We start from the raw sequence: 25,516 nt of genomic DNA on the forward strand, positions 1-25,516 counted from the left end.
ATACAGAACTGCATATGAGAGCATCTATTTTATCATTGCAGATGCATAGGCATGTATAGATGACAACACATAAGAAAATTCACAGTGCAGCTTTTTCTAGCAAATACGTTATTCTGTGACTAAAAAGACTTTTTATTTCTTCTGCTATCACCTCTGCTTTCAAAACTCCTATCTGTAGTGATAAAACATAACCTAGCTGTGAATTTTACTGGTTTTATTTATTAAAATTGTATTTTCTTTACACAACCAAGTTTAAAAGTGAAACAGGCTCCTAAGAATTTTTCTGTGCAGTTAACAACAGACTAAACATGCATATCATTTCAACATTTTACATTATGGCTCTGGTTTGCATGTAGACCTACACTGTAGGTTCATAAAAATTTCGATGTGTCCTTATTAATCTGTAGTATATGTTCTACAAAAATAATTTTCCATGTCATCAGGTGTATATTTGTATATGTGTGTGTGTGTGTGTACTTGATGATCCTTGTGGGTCCCTTCCAACTCAACATATTCTGTGATTCTCTGATATATATGTATGTACTTCTACATACATACATAAATCCAGCTACTTCTAACTTCCTGCTCTCTGAGCATGGTGTGTACGGTCACACACACACACAAACAAATATATATTTAACAAGAAGCATCCTTAAGCATTTCAGGTTTTTAAAAGTTCCTCCATTTGAAGTCTTTACAACATTACATAGTTACCGTATGTTGACCATTGAAAATATGTAGACTACATAAACTTCACAGTGAATAAAAATCCCAAGACTTCATAATAGTTACTGGCTGCGGTCAAATCTCATGTACTTCATAAACGATGCTTCAGTGTAGCTATGATTTTTTTTACTATTTCAGATAACATGTTAAAATATTTGTCATGTCTATCTTAATTATCTACTGTGAACTGTTACTGATGTCCCTTCGGATGCAATTATGAATGGGCTTTGACTCAATGGTGATCTAATTCTTGTTAATTAAGGGAACTGCATTCAATTCACTATGGATTTTTGGATGAAATAATGCCTACAAATCTTCGCTTCAGTTGCATGTGTTCTGTTCTGTTGTGCCTGCATTTGGTGCTGCTGAGCCTGTGCATCAACCTAAATATCACCGTGGGGCTCCTCAAAAGAGAAAATCTGGAAATAGAATACTTTGGCTTTTTTAAGTGAAATACTTTGTCATAACATTTTACAGGAGGGATAATTACCTTTCCCTCTACTTATCATAAGTGCCTCAAACAACAGTCATCACCGTTCAAATGCAAATGCACCAAAGCTTGATAATTGCTACATTTAAATAAAGAATAATTAGGAAGAAAGTTAATATCCCTAGGTCATTTACAGTATCTGAATGGGGAACAGTTCAAGTCTTGGCAATAAAAGGAGAGAGTAAGAGGAGAAAGGAAGAAAAGTTAAAAAAAGGAAGAAAGAACAGACTGACAAAGAGAGGGAGGGAAAGAAAGAAGGGAATAACTAGAGGAAGAAAGAGAGGAAGACTGTATATCTTACATTGAAGATGTTGTAGTTTTCTGTGCGGTCCAGCAATTTATCTAGAGGATAAAGAGCTCGGCTGGCAGCGTGCCAAGGCAGAAAATCTTTTTCCTCTGAAAGGTATCTGATAATCTCCAAAGGAATATTCTGAGGCAAATAACCAGCTCTGCACAATAAAAGAAGTTAGTATTAAATTGGTTTTCAGAAGATACACAATGAGGCAAAAATTATTTATTTTTTTCCCAAATGAAATTAAAATGCATAAAAACATGATAAACTCATCACACTTCAATGATACAAAAGTCAACCTTATAAAAATCAGCAACTTGCAGTCTCTCCCAACACATGCAAGCATATTGAATTGATGAAGCAAGGCATGAACACACATGAAAGAAAACTAGACAAGCTGTCCCTACCTTGTAGGGATACTTGTGGCTATAAGACATGAAAAAAAAGTAACTAACTTCAAGAAAAAAAAAAAACCAACAACAAATCAAAACAAACAGAAGGTGTTGCTTTTCTGATTTGTAAGACAGAAAGTTGTCTGCATAAAATCAACAATCCAAGGCACTTTGCTTCAGAGAACATTTTTACTGGCTGTGGACAATTGGAAAGAACTAGTGGTGAAGAAGTAGCTTTAGTTTTAGTTATTCTCCTGAGTCATTTCTTTCTCCTTTAGAGCTGCCTTGTCTTTTACCACCTTCAGTCACTTTGGAATGATTTATCCAGTGGCATCACTGTGGTTAAGGATGTTTCAGTACTTACCACAATTTGTGGAAAAAACTATGTTTTTTCCAGATGTTTATAAACCAACTAGCTAGAATTCTGCCCCATTATTTTACAGTCACAAAAGACCTCTCCCTGAAGGGGAAAGAGTTTAGGAGGGAGTCAGAAAGGCTTAATTAATAGCATTGCAAGTAAAATGCAGTACAGACACAAGCATTTGAAAGCTACTTTTAAAAACCAAGTACAGAAAACATCAAGCTTTAGGTTTTGCTCTCATTTTCTTTTTCAGAACGGCATTTTTTCTTAACTATCCAGATTGCAAAAACAAAGTACAACCCTGTAGGTGTGAACTTTCCAGAAACACATGGTCTACTCTTCGCCTGATGCATGTGTTTAAATCCAAAAGGAGTCATCTATCTGCCTAGGGAGGAGATAATGATTCTGTTTTCATTAAACACTTAAAATCAGCAAGGTGAATTCCAGAAACTTCAATATAACATAGGCTAAACTATTATATAGCTTCATAGACTAGTTTTTCTCCTTGGTTGTAAATATTCCTTTCATTTCCATCAATGTCTGGGGAAGAAATGCATGCTTACAGCAAACAAATAAAGCTAGACACATTATTTCAGAAATTGACCCATACATACGAGTTAATATAAATTATCTCAGTTGTAATTGTATATAAAAACTACCTTGCTGAAATACTTGAAATAGATTGTTTTCTTGCAACATGCACTGCATCTTGCAGGCCTTTCTTTTTCACACTCTCTATTGGAACAATTACACTTTGTTCCCTTCATGTTCTCAGCAAAGGAGTTCATGTGACAGTTTTCAAAAGTATCTATCCCATGTCATTATGATGACCCACCCTCCAGTCTGTTTCATGTCATCTTTGTCCACATTTTGTCAGCTCTGTTTTCAACTCCTGTTACAGCACATACTCAAGCAAGAAAAACAAGATCACTTGGGGAGGTCACTGTGTCAACTGAGGAACTGAGCAGATATGAAATGACAGTGGTGGAGCTTTTAGAGTAGGTGGTGGACAAAGTTCATTACATCTGAAGACAGGTTACTCCATTTTATAGGTCTCTTATTTCTGAAGCAACAGAATATCAGTAAGATGAGTTCTAGGTCATAATACTTTGTAGAGATTTATAAACATAATTAACGGAGACAGAAGTACGCTGGACTGACTGCAGTTAAAAATATTGGAGATAATGTTAGCAAAGAGGTAAACTAGTTTGAAGTTGGTATATATATAATCAGTTCCTAATGGGATTTGTGATTATTTTTACTGATAATTTGATTGACATGAGAAAGTGTAGAGTAAGAAACAAGAAGAATAGCTCTAGGAAACATGCTGCTTAAGGAATAAACAGATTAATGCTTATTATAGCTGCACTAATGGACATTTACGTTCATGTTCTGAAATTAAATCTATCAATACTAACCGCAAAAGGAAAATCACCACTGAAAAACAGATTATTTCTTTTTAAGCTTAACTTCTCCATAAAGACACATAAGAAGTGAACTCAGAGAAATTGATCTCTTATCCTGAGTTCTTCAGAGGTTCCTAATGAGTTTCAAAATCATGATTCTTGGCTGATGGTACTCATCCTGTTCATAACAGAAGCTGTTACTCTCATCACTCACTGCTTCTAACTTCCAAATTTATCAGCCCATTCAATTCTGCCTGTCTCACTCCCTGACTCCCCACTTTTCCTATTGTTTCCCCCTAAGAGTAGAGTGCAACTTACAAAAACAGATCAGGGCAAAGTCTGAGTTTTTTTCTGTTTACTCCTGACCCTCCTTCTCTTTATGGGAATGACCCTTGAAGAGCTTACGCACAGTATCATGAAAATCACACCGCTACACACACATCAACAAAACAGTCCCAAGAGAATGGATGGGGGCGAGGGGAGGTTTTTGGGGATGACATTATTATATAAATGACAACAAATTCGTCACTTCAGACCATGATTTTGAGGAAAAGTGGTCATGGCTGCTACAGTCAATGTTAAACTGTCTGTCAGCACAAGCTGGGCAGTACAGATGCTAGGCTGGACCTCTGAGGGAACTTGAGCAGAGGCAAATCTAAAATCTTCTTACAGTGGCAGTTAAGACAGGAGCACTGGAGAAAACAAAAGTGCTTCAGGAACTTTACTTTGGCTTAATGTCCTTTATTGTACAGATGCCTACAGAAAACCAAGACAGCCCTATTCTTTTACCCTCAGCCACTAAGTCACATTTATGAACTTCTTATTCCAAATATACTGCGCTACCAGACTATTTGGCATTAAATAGCTTCTGTCAAGAGGTAATGATAAGTACATTCATTGTTTCACCGTTTTGTGTAAAACGTGGCATATGCTACAAATTATTAACTGTATATTATAGTTTTAAAAGCTTGAGGAGTATTTTCTTTCCCTCCCCCCCCCAAAAAAAAAAAAATCACATCAAAACCAAGGAAAGAGTTTAGTAAGTGTATAAGGGTAAGGTCAAATACTAATTTTTGGCATTCGTAGTTGAGAAAATAGAATATAAGGAGAAATTCTCACACTAGAGCATAAAAGAGACAAATAATGAATGATAAAACACACAAAAAGTTTTAGGACTTGTGTGAAGTGTGCCAGGAGGTAACATGACTACCATGGCAAGCAGGTCAGCAGAAGACAGAATCTAAACCAATCACAGTGACTGTGTGGTGAGCTATGCTCTAGCATTCTGCACCTTCACAAAGCACAGCAGCTGGTTTCTTAAGCTGTGTATTTTAGTATAATCATATTCTTTTACTTTACACTGAAAGCTTGTCCAGTGCTGAGTGACATCAAGACTCCTCTTTCCCAGGGAATACTGCATTCAGCAAGATGCACTGGCTCACTTCAACAACAGCAAACCAGCCATTGCTAGGATCCTCCTCACTAGCCTGGAAGAACTAGGTTCAAGGATGGTTACACAGGATCTGGTCATCAAAAACATTTATGAAGCAGGATAATAACCAAAATGAGGGAAGAAGGCAGAACAGAGGATGAATCTGTTCTGAGTATATCTGTAAACTTTGTTGGAAAAACACAGACCTGTAGAAATGTTAAACAGAAATGTTTAACACTTATAATAAGAAAAGCTATATATAAAAGTTATTATAATAAGAACCTTCCCATCAAAGGTAAAAATGTAAAATAATTTCCCTGTCATATAATTGCCTGGAAATATTCACTCAAAGGTACTACAGAGTATAAGATAAGCTTAGTACATACTATACACAAGCATCTTGATTTATTACTCTCTCTTCCAACAAAGTCACTGGAAGGTCAGTGACAGAAATCCTTATTTTTCTTGTGTCTTTTTAGCCATCAATCATATTGCCATCCTTAAGTCCAGCAAAATTACTATCAGATATTGCCTGTCAAAGACCAAATGCATGAGAGTTAGGGCTAAGAGACAAGGTTCTTTTCTAACTTAGCCATCTTGGAGAAAAATTGAAATATTGTCTGTCACTTGGAGAATAGCTGATTATGGGCTATACTGGAACCAGGAAACAAACAAACACCACAGAAATACCATGATGTCCAATCTTATGTCTGGTCTAAAAAAGTCACACTGTTTTTCTAGGTATGTCTCCAGTAGCCACCCGAGTATCTTAGCAAGCATGTACCTACAACCAAAAAAATTCTGCTGGGGAATCTGGTATAGTTTTGGCAAGTATCTTAACAGATAAAAAAGTCAAATAAAGCGGTATTGATGCATAAACAGTGGTTGAATGCATACTGATGTTCAGGTAAAACATTTCTCAAGGGTAAGGTTAAAGAGTTTACAAAACTTCACTTATAGTGTCTGAAATTAAAAGAACCTTAAGAGCTCATCTAGTCTCTCCCTACCCAAAACAGACTCATACCAGTGCCATTCCTGACAGAAATTGGTCTAGTTTTGTTTATATAGGTCTCTAGTGATGGGTATCCTAGGAACACTACAATTTCAGTACTCCTCTGCCAAGAGGCATGATTAAGAATAACATACCTCTGGTCTTTTCCTCTGTAAATATTCACAGAAGAGTACCAACAGATCCACTTCATATTCTAAAATGAACTGTTGTTCATGTAGTTTCATTATAAACTACATAAAGCGGACATCCCTCTTTTTTGTATTTTAGATAAGAGTATTTTGATTGACATCATGGATCATAGAGAAAGCAGCCTAGACTTCAAAAAGAGCCTCTACAAGCCATCTCAAAGCCAGCTTTCTCCATACTGAGTCATTTAAAACACATGACTACAAAAGCAAAATTTAACCAAAAAGATCACATTTGAGACACTTCATTGCTTTATCCATTTTATATAATTGTCCTTACCTATAAGTTTATCAGCATGTCAATCAATCTGTAGCCATTCCTACACAAGAGCATGTGTTAGAAACACAGCACCACATGAGGTTTTACTTATTATCTGTGTTCCTAATTTCACAGTTGCCTGCCGAGCTAAAGAGAACAGGAGAACAGGAACACAGACCGGCAATAAGATCCGGTTTAGTTATTAGGAACATTAGCCCTAGACAAACATCCTGGTTCAGCAGGTTTTTCATGCCTAAGGAGGCTGCTGATGAACTGTAGTGAAAAGGTGATATCTCATTTTTATGACAAGGACAGAGGTGGAAAAAGACCTTTCAAAAGTTATATATAGATATATTAAGTGGCTTATGAGATCTTATAATATCATAAGCACCAACCCTTAGCAAGGTACTATCCTGTTTACACTGAAGAAGTTGGTAGGGTGGCCATTGCTGCAGAGAAAAGAGGCAATGAACAGAACAAGAAAGTACTGAACGTGGCAATGAAATATTCCTGTTAAAAATCTCATAGCAATCAAAAATAATCTTTAAATTACATGAGCCTTTAATGAGTCAGATAAAAGCAGAAGATCTAGATTATATTATGAAACATCAGTTTGTATTCAACTGCATTCTGACCTTGATTTGTTCTTTACACTGAGCCGCTGAACTTATGGACAGATCCCAGCACATTCATTTTCCCCTTAGGGACCAAGTACCAAATGGTAGCGTAATTGCCAAGGGAAAATTATTACTCTGTTCTGAATTATTTCTATCATAAATCCAGCACCAGTCAAACAGACTCTGTTAAAAAAACGACAGGGTTGCTGTACAGTGATGAGAGTCCCACACACAAGGGCATCATAAATCCTTTGGTCCCACCACCCAACAAAGTCATTTTAAGTCATGTGTTTAAATCAAAATTAGAAAATCCAAGCTGGCAGCAAACTGGTCTGCATTGTTGAAACAATGGAAATGAGGTGATTTACTTGCTGCTGGTTTAAAACTCCCACTGCCTTGTCTGTTTCTCATGGAATATGTAAAACATGACTAGCTTTTTTCCTGGGTAATTTTGAAGGGGTAAAAAGTAGCTCTTCAGAACACAGATGTGCAACTGAGATTAACATCAGTTCTGTTTCTGTGCATGTGCAATATATGAATAATTAGACTCTACTCATTAACTCCTAAAGGAACAGTTTAAAGTAAGTTAGGATTCTTATTAATTGATTAATTGATTGTTTTACCTTAACAGTCAAGTGTGTAGATTAGAATAACTCCCGGAAAAACTTGGTGCCAATGAACATTCATATTTAACTGTATAAAGCTTTTTCACTTCTTCTGGACCTATCAAGGATTGATGTCCCTATTGATGTATTCAGCATATTCTTTCCTACAGTGCTTTAACAGCAGTTCCTTGACAGCTGAGTAAGAGCAAGTATGTTGAACCCTGACATGTAAAAGAAGCTTTGAGCAAGGTGACCCATACAACAGAGAAACTAACTCCTGTAGTCACAGATTTCACCTTCAACTTCTGCAAGACTGGGATGCCAAAGATTAAAAACTTACAATGACTGACATCCATGTTCAACCACGGAAGCTAGAGAAAGAATGTCTTCTCATAGAAAACTAATGGGCAATCTGTAAAAAAGGCCCTGTGATCTCCAGTATCAAAGAATAATTTACCTCATTCTCCCCAACCAGGATTGGGCTGACTTAGGACCATGTAAAGGACTCTGCTTTTCTAAGACAAGCAAAGTGACTTAATGGAGGTATTATGATCTGTAATAGCTATGGACTTCCACATAAACAGGACAGGAATGCACATCTGTTCTTTGAAAAATACAACAGCAACATTTGGCTTACAAGCTCATTTTAAGAACTACATTTAATTAGCATTCAATCTCTCCAATCTTAAAGGATTCAGAGAGTATGACAGTTTTAAGTGAAGCCTGCTTATTATTATGTTTTCTTACATGCAAAATATTTGAGGACTCTTCAAGTGACATTCAACTCCACACAAGAGCATTTGAAGCATTCTACAAAGAATAGTTCAGATTCAATGTAATTATCAGAGTATAATGTGGCTTAAATTATCTTGCATAATTTAAGAGTTGACACATAAGCATGTTAATTTGAACTACTCACCTTTCTTGAAAACAGAAAAAAAAAAAAATTCAAGCCCCCTCTTTTGTAAAAATGCAAAAAAAATTCCTTCAAACTATAGTTCAGAATCTCTTCTTTCCTCTTCTTCCCATATGAAAAAAAATGATAAAAAAAAAGAGTAGTGCAAGATGAAAAAGAAATAAACTTATTGCTAAAAATTAAGGCTATGCAGTCAGGTATGTTATGTTCTTCATCATTACAAAACCATGATTTTTGAGAAGTATGTAATTCACACAGTTAAATTAACTAAAGAAATTTGAATGTATTTCAGGGGCTAATAGACATCAATTTCGGATGATTCAATTATCATAAGTGTTATTTATTTTCTTTCTTGATGATTTTGTTGGAAAGGGTAGAATGAAACAGCTCTTCTATTCATTTAGTTGTCAACGGGTGATGGTATCTATGAGAGTATCTTTGAGCAAAACCAAAATTGAGTTAGTTTATTATTATGCACAATACTTTTTCATCACTCTCTTTTTTCCTGGTCTAATGTTCATAATTTGCATATCAGTCAGCCAAGTGAAATATTTGTTTAATAGCTAGAAACTTCATATGGAAAGCACAGAAGCCTGATCTTGAAAATATACATACAATCCAAATTTTCTTTGCCAGAATATCTACAGAATTGGACATTCTTTCTCTGAAGGCAATTCCCTATAAAATATTTATCATGAAATATTCTCTGAAATTCTCATAAACCCTCACCTATTCTCTCATTTCCATTTTGCGAGAAAGCAGAGACAAACAATTTAAGTGATTTTACCAGGATCACCTAGGAAGGCTACAGCAGAAATACCATCTCAGGTTTTTCTAGTCTCTGTGCAATGCCTTAGTCATAACACAGTCCTTCCTGTCATTTATTGCTTGATTTCTGCGTAAGCACACTTCTAGCTGAGGAGGAAGGAGCTAATCTATTGTAACATTCAAGCAGATAGAGCATACAAAGACAAAGACCAGACCTCCCCTAGACAACAATTCTGGCCAACAGTAACTGGATAAGCACAAAAAGTAGGATCATTGTTGAGAAGCAACGGTGCACTCAGGTGAAAGCAGCAGGCAAAGTAGTGAATAGCCTATGGTCGCAGACTATTTTGTTTATGCTGATAGGCATCTGTATTGTCTACTCTATTTAGAAAAGTTGGTTCATGCCTTTTATTCATGTATCTTTTGTTGATACTGGGAAAGGACAGGGTATTTAGAGCAGTACTTCCAGCTTTTCAGGGTGGCTTATATTTGCTACCTTGACCAAGTTAGCAGAAAGGTCTTTTTGTCCTCTATACTAGTCCTGTCAGACCCTCAGAAAGAAAAGTAATAGGGTTCTGGGATAAGGGTAAGGAGTCAAGGAGTCAAAAAAGCTGCTTATTTTTAGAGGACAGGTGAGGGAGGTAAAGAAAGGGCTGATCAGGCAGCTGTGGGGAAGAAAAAGGTGTCTGTAGATGAGACAAAAGCACAAGGAATGGGTGTCTGCCAGGTGTGACAGGATAGAGCCCCCACAGAATGGCACAGGTTGTGAGGCTGTAAAAAGACTTCCCCCTGCCCCACCAATACAGAGATTCCTGAAGTCATATTTGCACTTCTTAGCTCATTTCCAACACTTAAAGTTGCTAAGAAGCCTTCAGCAAGCTCCACACATGACACTCCTCTTCTTGTTTAACCTCAAACTCAAGTTAAGTGCTCTCTTGAAGCATAATTCAGACACAGTTTAATTAACGTTTCCAAAACAAGTTTCACAAGCTGTTCCCCACCTCTGTCATTACACAGCAGTCTCTGGCACTGCAACATGGATAGATCCATACCAAGCTGACTTCAGAGACCAGCTTGAACTGTAACAATGAGTTAACAACCATTAGCTAAAAATAATTCTTTCACTCCCTTGAAACTGGAGTCAAGTTTTCCTGATAGTTTATTTTGGATTTGACCAAGAATAGAGTTAATGTAGTTTACAGAATAAAACAATTAGTGCTATAATAGCTCAGAAGTAATAGAAGTAATTGAAGCATAGGCAAATGTTGCAGGGACGTGACAAGACCAAGACCTACTCATGCAGTAAACATCTCCATCCCTGGAGGTTTTTAAGATGAGGCTGGACGTGGCACTTAGTGCCATGGTCTAGCAACTGTGGTGGTAGTGGATCAAGGGTTGGACTTGATGATCTCAGAGGTCCTTTCCAACCCATCTGATTCTATGATTCTATGATTCTATCTGCAGCCAGATCTATAGGGCTGGTTTTTAGTATGTGCTTAAGAGTCTTCTCCAACTTCTTCCCTGGCTTTCAGCAAGTATTTCTATTTTCCAGGATGCTCTCACAGCACCAGCACTTCTCTGGAATGTGCTGTAAAAATTGTTTTACTGCTTTTAGCTATGATACATACTACAAAAGCAGAATTGACTTTTAGTGTGCTTAGTCTCAGGAATTGCTTTGATTCTTCTTGTATGAACATATGCAAATGTTATCTCCACATAACAAAATGTGTATCTCCACATAAAGCAGATATCAAGGCTGTGATATGTCAGAGAACATATGGATTGACACGCAGCATATGTAATGAATGACGGCTACCTTAAAATAATTGTAGCTTCCTATTTTATCTAAAAAAAGGCACAGCTGCTCAGGCCCACTGAGAGATATTTATGTCAGAGGAAACCAAACCACTCCCGTAGGAAGCCACACCTAAATCAATTGCTAGTGAACTATCACCAAAATTTGCCTGACAGTGAATGGGAGTTACTGTCGCATTTGCTGAAATAATTTGGATGAGGCCTCATTTATTAAAATAGTAAATCTATAGCACTATTAATCAAGTGCAATACAAATTATTGATCTAATACTCGGCCCCTTAGCTGGTACTCAGAGGTACTAATTAAAGGACCTGCATAACCTATCTGTTGTTTGTCTCTGTGTTGAACTATCAGAAAATGCAATCAGGAGTAAAGATGAAGGCTGGAGTTAAACTCCAGTTTACTCATTTAAATGGACCCTATATAATTGTTTATGAATAACCCAACAACACAAGGTGAACAACCCTGAATATGGCTGTTGAGATATTGAAACATTTTGAAGTACATTAATCGGGCTAGATGAGAACCTCTATCTTTGTCACCTACTTATTATCCAGCCCCAGCAATTAAATGCCTTGACTTCTCCTGACATTACACTGAACAGGACTTGAAGTAATACAAAACAAGTGTAACATGGAAGCAATTAGCTCACATACGCTGAAATACTTCAAATGATACAATAAATAAAATCTTAATCTCTAAGGAAGGAAAATAACAACGAAGATCACTTCAACTCCATAGTATAGTTTTGTTATGCACGTATTTCGACCAGAAATTTCAATAAAACATTCCTCTAATTTAGCGGTAATAATTCTGGCTTTTATATGGAAGTGTTTGAATTACAGGCTTGGTTACAAGGTAACTCTCAGTTTCCAGAAATAAGATCAGCTAATCATTAAGCGGGGTGGTGCTGCCTCAGGTAGTTAGTTGAATGGATAAAATGTTTTTGCTTACATGTCAAGACTCCATATCCGGGAATTAACTTAAGGAACAGGGAGAGGGTTGGCTTTGATTTGTTTCCCCCCATTTTTTTCTGGTTTTTTTTTTTTAAAGAAACATAAAATAAGGGGTCCTAAAGATGTGATTTTCCAGATCCAAAAGGCTACACTTGATTAACTAAGACTTACTTTTTAAATTAATTTGCCTTTACAAGTTGGTGAGAAAATTATAAGGAGTCAGCATTAGCTTACTTTGGTATTTTACTTCTGGAATCAACCTTGGAGTCAAATGCACCAGCTGTTAAAGATAAATTTGTGTCAAGGGGGATAATTTGGATTTATATATTGAAAAGTAGGTTGGCACTGCCTTTTCCCTTGCCCTCAGACTTTGGTTTTCTAGAGTCAGCGGAACTCACAGTTTGGAAAGAAGCAAGGCAAAAAGAATTGATTAACAGCAGGAAAACAATCATCATAACTCATCATATATCTATTCACACAAGGATCCTGGTTTTGGTCTAGTGTATGAAATTCTGAGAGGAACACTTATGAAGGCCATCTACAACATGATGAACTTAGTTCACAGATAATTTTGAAGGTATATTTTTGTTGTTTTTCATTTCTGACACAGTTCTCTATATTTGTCAAGTCTACAGGGGCAAGCTACATCTAAAGAGGCTATAGCTCACTCTCCTCCTAATCTGTGCAAGGAAATTGACAGCACTCCAACACAGTCATCCATCCTTGGAGTGTAAGAACAATTATTTAACAACACAGCTTCATGCTTTCTCATTCAGTGCTTCAAGAACTGGAAACAACAATAACTATTTTAGGTGACAGTAAAATAGATATTCCCAGTCACATCTGGTCCAACACTGATTAACATTAAATACAAACCAGACCTATTTCTTTCACATAATATTGGATTAAGTCAACCAGTTTAATGAGGGAAATCTTTTACGAAGAGCCCATTTAGAGCCCATCAAGGAAGAACCAGGAGGGACACAACACTCTTAACATTGAGTGATTTATCTTATCCTATATGGTTAAGTAGTTTTGAGAGGTCAGGTGCATGTTTCTCTCCATTAACTGTCAGTGCAGTACAAGGTGAGAATGTCAGATTTACAGGTCTACCTTTGGGATGCCTAAAGTAAAATGGGAGGCATCCCACCTCACATACTCACTGACTGATCACTTATACTAAGGAAAGAGAAAGACAGGAGAAGTTGACGGCATTACTCATGCTTAAAACAGTGGGATCTTTGTTATTTATTTTGACATTGCTTATTGGAGCTATCTGAAATGACCTCTGCTTTGTTTAAGCTTAGAAGAGAACCACAGTTCTATTTGTCTTCTCTCAGCTTCTTGGTTTTCTTAGTCAACATTTACTAGTACATTTACTAGAATCAACATATTTTCAAACTGTACTGAAACTTCATACAAAGCGAAAAATAAAGGATCTTCAAGAAGAAGGGAAGAGTGTTATTCCTGCTCAAGAATGCGGGGCATAAATTTCCCTAAGCTACGTTACTGCCAAGACTACAGCTTTCCAGATCTTAAGGGTGTGTGCATGCATGCACTACCACTGAGAACAGAATTATGCTTAAAAATCTGGAAAACAAGCAGGTTGTAACTTTCTTTTGTGGTTATTATTCCACTTAACTCTCCTTGATGTGTTATGTTAACAAAATTACACCAAGAAGGAAGATGAAGGAATGTATTTCCACGTAAAATGGGCAAAAAATTATGAAATTAAAGCTATAAAGCTTAAAATATTCCTTGGTAGTAACAATTCATTTATGTTTTTTATTTTTGAGAAATCATTATGCTGGACAGTAAAAGGATAATAAACCTTTTGAAGGAATGAAATCAAAAACACCTTTAAAAAATAAAATGTGGTGCTCCAAAATAATTTATATGAGCAATTTTCTTCATATTTCTCGAGATCTAAATATTATTAAATTCTATTAAAGAGAAGACCAGTACTTGTTCCATAAACAAAATCAAGTAGCAGTAAAACTACATAGAAATAATCATATTAGGACCTACCATATTAGGATAGTGAAAAAATTGAGTTAAATCCTTTTGGTGTTATCTGCATCAAGTTCAACGACACATTAGAGAGTACTGTAGAAGTTTCTAAGAAATACAGTCTCTTCAGTACAGTAAAAAGAACTGTTTATGTTAGAAATTATTTTTAAAAGGACCAGCATGAATTTAAGTAGTTATGTTTTAATTTTGGAATTATTTCATCACTGAAAATAATAGCTAGGGATTAAAGTACGTATTCCACAGTTCTGTCTCTCAAAATATGTATATTTATAGTTGTAGACAAGAAGATAACACATCGTTGCAACTGGGAACCAAAACCGAGGGCTGAATTACTGTTAAAAACAGCCGGTCTTCTCAGAAGTCAGGTCTGAACTACCAATTACTGCCTCTATGCCTGGTCAATAAGGTTACTCACCTTTTCTCATGTCACAGTCAAAGACAAGTGTATGCATTTAATCTCCCCATCACGAAATGTCATATGGGCAGGGAGAAACGCACATTGTGCAATGCAGACAAGTATCAGCACTGCATCCACAAGGCAGGTAATATCCAAACCATGGTACTGTTCCAAAAGAAAGTGAGGCAACTTTCTGCACTGTGCCTTGCAGCCAAGGGAGGCACTAGCTAACAGCACTCTGATCATAGTAAAATTCAAAATGCTGTATGAATGCTGTACAAATTCCAGAAATGCTCAATGGAACTGCTTTTCCATTCTGTGTGAAAAGCACCACACAGAAAAAAAGAGTCTGTTCCAGCAGATTACAAGAAAAGAAAGATACTGGGAAAATGATATAACAATACAAGTGTAGTGGGTTTCTGTGGCTGGGTTTTGGTAGCGAGGGTTGGGCTACAGAGGTGGTTTCTCCTGTCCCATGGAGCCAATGCCAGCCGGCTCCAGGACAGACTTCCTGCTACTGGCCAAGGCCAAGCCATCGAGAATGATAGTAATGCCTCTGTGATAACATATTTAAGAACAGAAGGTTGTGGCGCAGAAGGAATTCCAAACAGGGAAGAGCAGAGCGAAAACATGGGAACAACAAGGTAAACACCAAGGTCAGTGCAGAAGGAGGGGGAGGAGGTGATCCAGTTGCTGGAGCTGTGGCCCTTGCGGCCCGTGGTGCAGACCATGGTGGAGCAGCTGTGCCCCTGCAGCCCATGGAGGACCATTGGGGTGCAGAGACCCACCTGCAGCCCATGGAGGAGCCCTTGCTGGAGCAGGTAGATGCATGAAGGACGTTGTGACCCTGTTGGAGGCCCAGGATGAAGCAGGGTCCTGCTGGAGACCTGAAGCCCATGGAGAGGGAAGCCCACACAGGAGCAGGTTTTTCCCAGGTAGGACTTGTGGCCCCTGGGGGGACCCACGTCGGTACAGCTCATTCATGAAGGACTGCACCCCATGGAGGACTGATCCACAGGACAGCAGTTTGGGAAGAACTGCTGCCCGAGGGATGGACTCACGCTGGAGAGGTCCATCAAGGGACTGTCTCCCGTGGGAGGGACCCCACGGGAGCAAGGGAAGGACTCCTCTCCCTGAGCAGGGGCAGAAACAACAACTGACCGAAACCCCCATTCCCTGTCCTCCTGCACTGTGGGGCAGAAGGGAGAACATGGAAAGAAGGAGGTGTTGGGGGAAGATGTTTCTAAAACTGTTTTATTTCTCACTCTTTGGCTCTTATCCTGTTAGTAATAAATTTAAGTCCTATCCCCACTTTGAGTCTGTTTTGCCCATGAAGGTAATCAGTAACTGACCTCTCCCAGCTCTTAACTCATGAATCCTTAGCTGTTTTTTTCTCTCTCCTCTGTCCAGTTGCAGAGAGAGAGTGAGAGAGTGGCTTTAGTGGGTACTGGGCATCTGGCCAGAGTCAATCCACTACAACAAATCAGGGCAAAAAAAAATTACTAAAGCTTAAAGGTGCCTTCCATAACAAATTAAACACACCACAAGGGTCAGTTATAAAAAAAAAAAAAAGGAGAGGCAGGGCATTAGGGAGAAACAGAAGAAAAAACCTTCATTCATTAGAGAAAGAGGAAAGAGATTATTTATCTTCAAAGTGTAAAATTGAACTTGCTGCAAAATTGATCAGATATCTTCAGACTCGGAAATACCCTATGGCAATTATTGATCAAGAGGAGTGAACGTGCCACAGACCAGGTTTCTGTGCCACAAAAAAAAGGAAGAGAGGGGACGCAAAAGAACTTCCGTATGTTTAAGACATATTTAAGTTCGAAGCACACTCAACTGCTGAGTTAACAGTTGCATGAACTATTGCAGCAATGTGTATGAGGATAGACGATCTTCAGGAAAACATACCTGGCTAGATTGAATGCATCATCGATTAAGCCTGCTCGATTACTGACAGAGATAACCTGTGAGGGCCAAGCACAAAAATTGAACCATTTAGGGTGATGGAACAGTGAAGGTTCACCTATGAAAGTAGATTTTAGGGATGAGAATAGGAGCTTACCTCATGGTTCCTTGTTAGCTGATTAATTAGCAGCCTCCAATTCCTAATATCATAATTAACTCTAAAGTAGCCAGTCTGGTTGATGTTCCCCAGCAACCAACCTGCCTCTTCGAAAGCAGGAATTCTGTGGTGTTCTGGAAACAAAGAACAAGAAGGGAAGGGGTTTTGGTTTTAAATTTAAAAATTATAAAGACATATCAGTTAAATTTTCTCCTTCTTTAAGTATACACGAAGGCAGCAAAATTAAGTGAAAGACTAACAAAAACATTGTGCTTGATTAACAATAATCTCCTTTATCTGTTCTGATGTAGAGAGATGCCAGCTGACATTCCCATGGGGACCTTTTACCCACACAGAACTCCAAGTATGCTTTTCTGTCCCCTGGAAAATATTATTTACGTGAGAAGTACACATCTTAAGTTTGGTACCCTGATTCTGGTGATGCTAAAACAGCTTTCTACAACTGTAACTCGAATAATTCAACGGATATGTTATAGAGAGAAGACTAAACCTGTGATTAAAAAAATAAATTCCTAAGTGTTTTTGCATGTATTTGATGAAGCTTTTATATTGGATTCTAAATTAAAGTATTTCCAGTTGTACAGCTTCTAGCTACTAACCACTGAGAGGCTTCTCTTTAGAGCTAGAACCTTATATCAACTAACCTGTTCTTCATCTTTCCCCTCATTTTAAGTAATCACTTCGGGGCAGAAAGTCTAAATTTATTACAGTATTTCTACGGTCAAGTATTCCACGACTATTTGCAGGACTAGGGATTTCAACAACAAAAACACGCTGAACTCATAACACACACTTTTGTTTCACTATGGAAAGAATTACCATAGGATGAAGCCTCAGGCTTCCGTGTTTCTTGAAGTCTTCAATCTAGTAAATTATTCTGACAAAACTAATCATGAACCAGAACTCACTAAAAATTCCAAAACTTTTTTTTACTATAAAAAAATTAGTTTGTACATTGTTGAAGAAACAGTTTTCTCAGGCATTTTAAAAATAAAAAAGAAATACATAAAATTTGTTATAAATGTAATTCCATCAGGGAATTGCTTAGTATGCTTGAATTCCCTGAAAGTAACGATCAGGAAAAAAGTTAACAACGTGGTCTTTACAATTCGCACATGTTATCTAGTACACAGATTTACTAAAGAAAGTGATTTGTTTCAGTCTTTCTTATAAAAAAGTAATTTCTGAGTAAATAATAGATGACTAGGACTACAAATAAAAGTTATGCTTCTCCCTCAACTAAGCAAACCCACAAATAACTATTATTTTAAGGTGCAATAAATACAAAGATCAGCAAGACCCCAATCTTAAAGACACATAATTATATGTGCAAATTCATGGAGCTGCATCATGCACGTGAATTTAGACAAAAAGCTGCAGGATTAGAAAATAAAGTCCTCATCTCTCCTAGGGAGTTCTGAAATCATTAAAACATCTTAAAAATACACTTCTTAGAAATATTAAGCCTAGAATAACTCAGTTGTTGCCTAGTCAATTCAACTGTTATTGCTCCTTTAGGGTTTGTCTAACAGACTCTTACCAGCTCAATCTAATTACTCTATATAAACAAATGAGAAAAAAAAATACAGACCCCTGGGTTTAGTGAAAATAATCTGTGATAAAGCACCAAGTGGACATATTCTTTAGGAGCAAAGATATCCTGCAGAAATTGGACTGAGAAAATCAGAATGAAGTCCTACAACTCTGTGGACTTCCCAAGCATTCATACTGTCAAACCACCTAAGCTGCTTTTGCCACACAGTCTGATTTGGGACAAGGTTGTAACACTGTGTGTCCCTTCTTCCACAGGGGTCTAATAAACACTGGGCTGTGCAGCTCAGTCCTTACCAAACTCTCTTAGACTGCTATACTGAAATTGCTCTTCTGTTTAAATCCTTTTTTCACTGGACCCAACGTCAGAACCACCCCACTGCACCATGCTACTTAGAGACGACTTGAATCCTGTTTCCTGTGTAACCTTATAAAAACATTACTGTAGAAAAATTATATGAGATTGTAACAATTTACACCATAGTGATAAAGGCATTTTCTTAGAACAGATTTGGATCAAATATCTCCCGTAAAAAAAGGGAGAGAAGAAATTTGAATCCAGATCTACTCCATCCTATTTATTCTTCCCAGTGTGGTGCTTTGAATACAGCCTGTCACCCCTAAACATCAGCTATATTCTTTACCAACATAGTGGGTTTCTTAAAGAAACAGGAAAAAGTACACACTTCTGTATCTAGGAGACAATGCTGAGGGAAAGGATGACTTTAAGAGTTTCTCTGGGTTTTTAGGGGCATACTGCCATGGTAGGGTCAGGAGCGGGCTGCTCACTCTAGGCAGAAAATCCTATCACCTTAATGCAGTACAGCCTTCTGCCCATGTTCTTCAGTTGCAAACTAACCTCTAAATACCACCATTCCTGAAAGCAGCTACTTGTGACTGCTTAATCCCCACACCTCTATGATACTACCTAAAAGCATACCAAATGGGCTATAAGCCTTTCTTAAGCATTATCTGGGTAAATAAATTCATTAAATGGAAATTTTCAAAATCAGATGTAACAAAAAAATACATACCCTTATTCTTGTTTCAGTATTTGAGGAAATTACTTCTGCTTTAATAGAGTATTGAATGGTACTTGCCAGTCAAATATGACAAGTTCTAAATAACCTATTTCATAAGTAACAGCTATGCAACATCCCCAACACACATGGCATTAAAGGAGAATATCTTTCAGAAGCTTGATGGCATTATTGCTGTTTTAGTTAGTTTAAATACAACCATAACCACTTGCCATTATTTTCTGGTAAGACTGGCAGGTCCTGTCTGACCAACCTGATCTCTTTTTACGATCAGGTGACCCACCTGGTGGATGAGGGGAAGGCTGTGGATGTGGTCTATCTAGACTTCAGCAAGGCCTTTGACACCGTCTCCCATAATATACTCCTGGAAAAGCTGGTAGCCCATGGCTTGGACAAGTGTACCCTCTCCTGGATTAGGAGCTGGCTGGAGGGTCGGGCCCAGAGAGTGCTGGTGAATGGAGCTGCATCCAGCTGGCGGCCTGTCACCAGTGGTGTTCCCCAGGGGTCTGTGTTGGGTCCAGTCCTGTTTAATATCTTTATTGATGATTTAGATGAGGGGATTGAGTCCATCATCAGCAAATTTGCTGATGACACCAAATTGGGAGGGAGTGTTGACCTGCTGGAAGGCAGGAGGGCTCTGCAGAGGGATCTGGATAGACTTGAGAGATGGGCTGATTCCAATGTGATGAAGTTCAATAAAGCCAAGTGCCGGGTCCTGCACTTTGGCCACAACAACCCCCTGCAGCGCTACAGGCTGGGCACAGAGTGGCTGGAAAGCAGCCAGGCAGAAAGGGACCTGGGGGTACTAATTGACAGGAAGCTCAACATGAGCCAACAGTGTGCCCAGGTGGCCAAGAAGGCCAATGGGATCTTGTCCTGTATCAAAAATAGCGTGGCCAGCAGGAGCAGGGAAGTGATCCTTCCCCTGGAGGTGCTGGAGCGGGTCCAGAGAAGAGCTGGTGAAGGGACTGGAGCATAAGTCCTATGGGGAGAGGCTGAGGGAGCTGGGGTTGTTTAGCCTGGAGAAGAGGAGGCTCAGAGGTGACCTCATCGCCGTCTATAACTACCTGAAGGGAAGTTCTAGCCAGGGGGGGGTTGGTCTCTTCTCTCAGGCACTCAGCAATAGGACAAGGGGGCACGGGCTTAAGCTCCGCCAGGGGAAATTTAAGTTGGATATCAGGAGAAAATTCTTTACAGAGAGAGTAATCAGGCATTGGAATGGGCTGCCCAGAGAGGTGGTGGATTCACCAGCCCTGGAGATTTTTAAACGCAGATTGGACGTGGCACTGAGTGCCATGATCTAGTAAATGGACTGGATTTGGACCAAGGGTTGGACTCGATGATCTCGGAGGTCTTTTCCAACCCAATCGATTCTATGATTCTATGATTCTATGATTCTATGACTGCTCATGTGTTGACTTTCTCCTGAAATACGGAACAAGAATGTTTCACACCTTCTCAGCTAATATAAAAAGGTGGTTATTTCAAGGAGCTGCCTGATGCATGTGCTTCACACAGTTCTATATTATTTAGTAGAATTTGATATTTGTGTTTGTCAATTCTCACATTTTCCTATAAAAGAAATTCTTTGTTTTGGTGATTATAGCACTAAAAATGTCTATACACCTGGGTAATGTCTCCACTTACTAAAAACACATTTACTAGTCTCCTGTTAAAAGTATTATAGTTAGGGAAAAGGTAGTAATTCAGTGTTAAATTCTGTATTAGAACACTCATGACTTTCTAAACAACAACAAAGACTTAATTTGAAATGAAATCTATCTTTGACAGTTTTAGTTCACCTCTTAAAATTCAATCTAAGATATATATCCAGTTGTATTTGAGATTAAAGGGAATTTTTTTTAATCTTCTTTCATCAGAAAGTGCTTTTCCATGGTTGTGTTTTCTCTGGATGCCTCAGAAAACAATGCTGCTCTGAAACTTCCAGTTTTGCCACATACATATAGGAAATATTTACAAGGAAATGTTTAAGTTTTATGACATTTGTTTTGAAGGAAGAAAATCAGCTAGGGTCTTATTCCCAGTTTCTCTGCTCTCAAAGTGTGAGACAGTCCTCCAGCTGGTGCTACCTGCACGTGGCTTGAAGTTCTGTGCTCTCCCAGCTCTCGAGCAACTTCAACTCCTTCAAAACCAGCAAAAATGATGGAAGTCTGCTCCTCCACACGGTAACCCGAGCACCATGTGAGGCAGGTCTGGGAGAAGAGCACTCCTCTGGAAGACTATGTCAGTGCTGCAAAGAGCATAGCTAAACACAGTTCCACTACCATTTCAAATGTTCAGACTCACAGCTGTTATTTTAACTTTTCATTTTATACAACCCCTAGCATACTAAGAAATTGGCTTATGCTGGGAGAACTCACTCCATTTTGCTGCAAAAATAACTGCACAAGTGTAGCAAAATTCTATGTCAAGAACAGAAAGTGAAATTTTTCTGGTAAATAAAAATGTTCCATGAGGAAATTCATCATAATCACAATATTTTGTGAAAAGATACTGACTAACTAAATTCTACAAATCTTCTTGCATGAACTTTTCATATGGGGAGAAGGAAACCAGAAAAAAAAGTTCTATCTCACTTGCCATGTAGCCATAGCTCCATGATGAAAGAAAATGTTTTGGTATAGGGAATAACACAATAAATGAAGGTCATCAGGAAATATGATCAAAATGATCAAGTTCTATCTCACATAATCTTTCCTCAGACTACCCTTCCATCAATTAACATTCCTATATGATGGAACTGCTAAAGTCTAAGGTGATACACAGTGTAAGCAGCAGTCTTCTGTCTCTTCCTCCTGCTTTTGAAAGATACAAGAGTGGAGTCTGGAAGCAACACAGGTAAAGCTCAGCAGCTGAGTCTCCGAAAGGAAAAAAAAAAGGTATTTTTCTAAAGCTACAACTAATGCTCTCTTTCCCGGTGGGCAGCTAGCAAACCCCAGCTCAGAAGCATCTGTCTCCTACAAAACACTTCATGGAGGAGAATCTGATGGTCAAGTGGCTTACAGCTAAAGTAGAGATTTAGCTAATAGGAGGTGGCATAGTAAATTGGGACTTGTTGGAAATCAATTTCCATGTTGAACTTCCTTTCCCCCATCTTATGGCAATCCTGAGGAGATACTTACAGCAGTCTGAATAGCAGTCATTTTATCAGAGGCAGAGAAGTTCATCAGAGGAATATTTCCCCAGAACATAAGAAACCAGTCAACAAACAGGAGGTGGGGATGGAAAGGACAGACTGTAAAGCTGTGTCAGTCAGTTCAGCAACACTTGCTGAGTTGCATGGAGATGTTTCCTACTTGGAGACTGAGCACCAGAACAATGATGCCCAGGGAACAGCAAGTCTGCCTTTATCAAAAGCCCTGCTCGCCTGTTGAAAGTGGATGCTACCTAAACCTCCTCACTTCAGGTCATGGTCAGTTCTTCTGCATTTGCCGAAACATGACAGGTGAGTCTGTGCTTCCACACTTAGTATGCCTTCAGCAGCAATTGCCAACACCTTCCCACAAGCCCAGCTAAGCAGTCATCTTGTGAGGCTGTAATGGGTTCAAAGCCAGTTCTTGAATTTTATCCACTGCTTTTGGGGGGATCCCAAAACGCTGTGGATACATGGTTATAGATTATTACAGCAACCACAAAAGAGGCAACTTATCTAGGCAAAACAGAAACAAGCCCTAGGTTTATGACAAAGCAGAAGTTTGTAACACCAATGATTTCCCCAGTGGCAGTGAAATTTATCATTCAGCAGATGTGCAAGACTAAGGCACAAAGAGCATTGCAGCCACCTTAGTGTGATATCTCTGACCTCAGCATGGATAGGAAGGTTAATCATAAGATGTCTCCTTTGTGACTGGTTTACACTCACTTGAAGCAGAACACCCTCATCCATGGCTATAGGGAGTGAACAGGGAAAAAGTGGTGGTGACCTATCTGTGCAGAACTCTGAGAGCAAACAAGACAGGTCCATTTCACACACCAGACAAACTAAGCGAGTAAAATGGTCATCATCTGGTGGCAGGTATATGAACTGATGAGTACAAACATGGTTACAAAAATGCCACGGCTCACTGGGTAAGGAGAAGAGAGACTGGCAGAAGCACTTGGAAAATTAAAAGCTTCCAAAACTATAACTATGTACCTTCCACAAACAGGTGGGAAGAGATATATTGAAAATGAAACATCTTGGAGACAATGAACTTCATCAGACAGTTGCCAACGTCTGGCATTGTCTTCCCTACAGGATTTGCTGCAAAGGATAATGAATTACATCTCAAAAAAGACACTGCATAGCTGTAATTTCCAGAGCAGGCCTTTACTGAAGAGTGGACAGAATTAGCACTGTTGCCAGCAGCTGGGATGATCTGCAGTTATCTGAACTAATCCTGCTCAGCATATTGAACAATCACTTATCTGCGTGCTCACTATCTCTGGTATAGAGCCAGACACTGACAGGATGAGTAGAGAGCAGCAACTCAATCACCCTACATTCATGTGGCTCTCACAAAACTGGATAGCAACCTCTTATCCCTTGTTCATGAAAATGCCAATTGGCATCCTACAATACCTTGATGAGGTCACAGACTCAAAAAGGATGCAAAAATCAGCAGTTCTCTCTCTTGCCTCTCTGGATGTACACGAAGGAAAAGACTCTTCCATTAGCAAATAACCATCCTAGGTGAACTCTAGTACAAGGCAGGGGATTTACTCCCCTGAGATATTATTTGAAATACCAGAAAAAAGGAATATTTCTTGATGGCAATATATGTAGCTATTTCAAAATTGCCATGGTTTTGTTTCTCTCAGATAACCCACAGACAAGGTTAATTTTATTGAAAAATTTAAGTGATATGCCAAGATATCATAATGGTAGTCATTAATTTGAACCCTCTTCACTATTGGCAGCAGAAATGAGGTCTGTGATCACTAATACATGGCAAACAAAAGAGAGCTGTTCATTACCTCCTATCCACTCCTCAGGTTACACTGGAAGCTCTTCCAGCATGACAGTTTGGTTAAAAAGAAGGAATTGCCTACTCTTTCCTCAAAGGGCACAGAAACCATCCTCGTGAACAGCATTTATTCCAAACTTGATTTGAGTATCTCATTCAATTATACTCACTTGAAGAACAATGTGACCACTCCCAATCTTCCAAATATCCTTTGGAGTAGTTTGTTTCACCTCCAACTTGCAGAGTTGTTCCCAGACTACTCACTGGGACAACACTGAAATTGTGTCCTCTGTACAACAGAATGTCTTCATGATTCTTCCAGTCCACAAAAATCAATCCTGGGAACTGTCCTTTGGAGTCTCAGAATCCCTCCCACATCCCCACAAAGCTGCAGAAAAACTCCAGGAGTAACACAAAATCCTCTATACCAGCCTCAATACATAACAGCATGTACAATGAATCATACATTGAGTACATTCAGGGATGTTCTTACTGACTTTTTATGTTGAGGAATTCTCCAGCTGAGCTAGATAACAATAAGTAGAAGCAAGAGGACATGCTTGATGTAGTCATAAGTTTACAGCCTCATTTTCAATGAGGCACAGTAAGTGAATGAGTGAGTGAAAGTAATGAGGACGAACAAGGATAATGGCAATAGATCACAGTGCCATTGATTTGCTATACAGGAGACAGATGACTCGGAAAGGTTCCTCTTTAATTTCTATATAGTAGCCACCCCAAAATAATTGCTTACACTGGCCATCATTAATTTGTTGATTTCTTGAAGGCATTCCAATAGGAACAGTAGATCTTAAAAGACTGGGTAGCAGTTTTATGGACTTGTTCCTCCGCAGCACTCTGCATGCAAAAAGCAATGAGGAACCATCTGTGTAGATAACAGTGATATAATGAACTTTGAAGGCAGGAGCGAAGGGAAGGAGGCATGCATGTGCAACCTAATGAGATGAGATGAGGTGATCAACTCTCTCTGAAGTCAGTGGGAATCTTTCTGATAACTTCAATGAGAGTTCAGTCAAGCCCTAAAGGACAAAAGTAGAGCAGGTCATTAACGCAGGCTGTGAAAGTGCAAACAGGTTTTGAAGTATTTCAGAGATGTTCATATTAAAAAGTATGGCCAATGTAGTAAGTTTCTGAGAAGTGAAGCAGCATCCGTATGCTCTTACTAGAGTATGTTTCCCAGGTACAAAA

The 25,516-nt window shown here is 38.6% G+C and overlaps 1 protein-coding gene across 3 annotated transcripts in view; it reads right to left on the reverse strand.

Moving 5' to 3' along the window:
- Positions 1-25,516, reverse strand: part of TRHDE (thyrotropin releasing hormone degrading enzyme) — a 209,474-nt gene that overhangs the window by 30,562 nt on the left and 153,396 nt on the right. For all 3 annotated transcript variants that reach the window (XM_039391317.1, XM_039391316.1, XM_039391315.1), the window contains 3 exons: positions 16,729-16,862; positions 16,575-16,630; positions 1,518-1,665 (listed from right to left, as the gene is read on the reverse strand). In XM_039391317.1, coding sequence (XP_039247251.1) covers positions 1,518-1,665; positions 16,575-16,630; positions 16,729-16,862 — 338 coding nt within the window. The remainder of the gene's footprint in view (positions 1-1,517; positions 1,666-16,574; positions 16,631-16,728; positions 16,863-25,516) is intronic.

This window comes from Pipra filicauda, unplaced genomic scaffold, assembly GCF_003945595.2.
Source record: "Pipra filicauda isolate LSUMZ 115617 unplaced genomic scaffold, ASM394559v2 scaffold93_size3172892_pilon, whole genome shotgun sequence".
In the NCBI taxonomy this organism is placed as follows: domain Eukaryota; kingdom Metazoa; phylum Chordata; class Aves; order Passeriformes; family Pipridae; genus Pipra; species Pipra filicauda.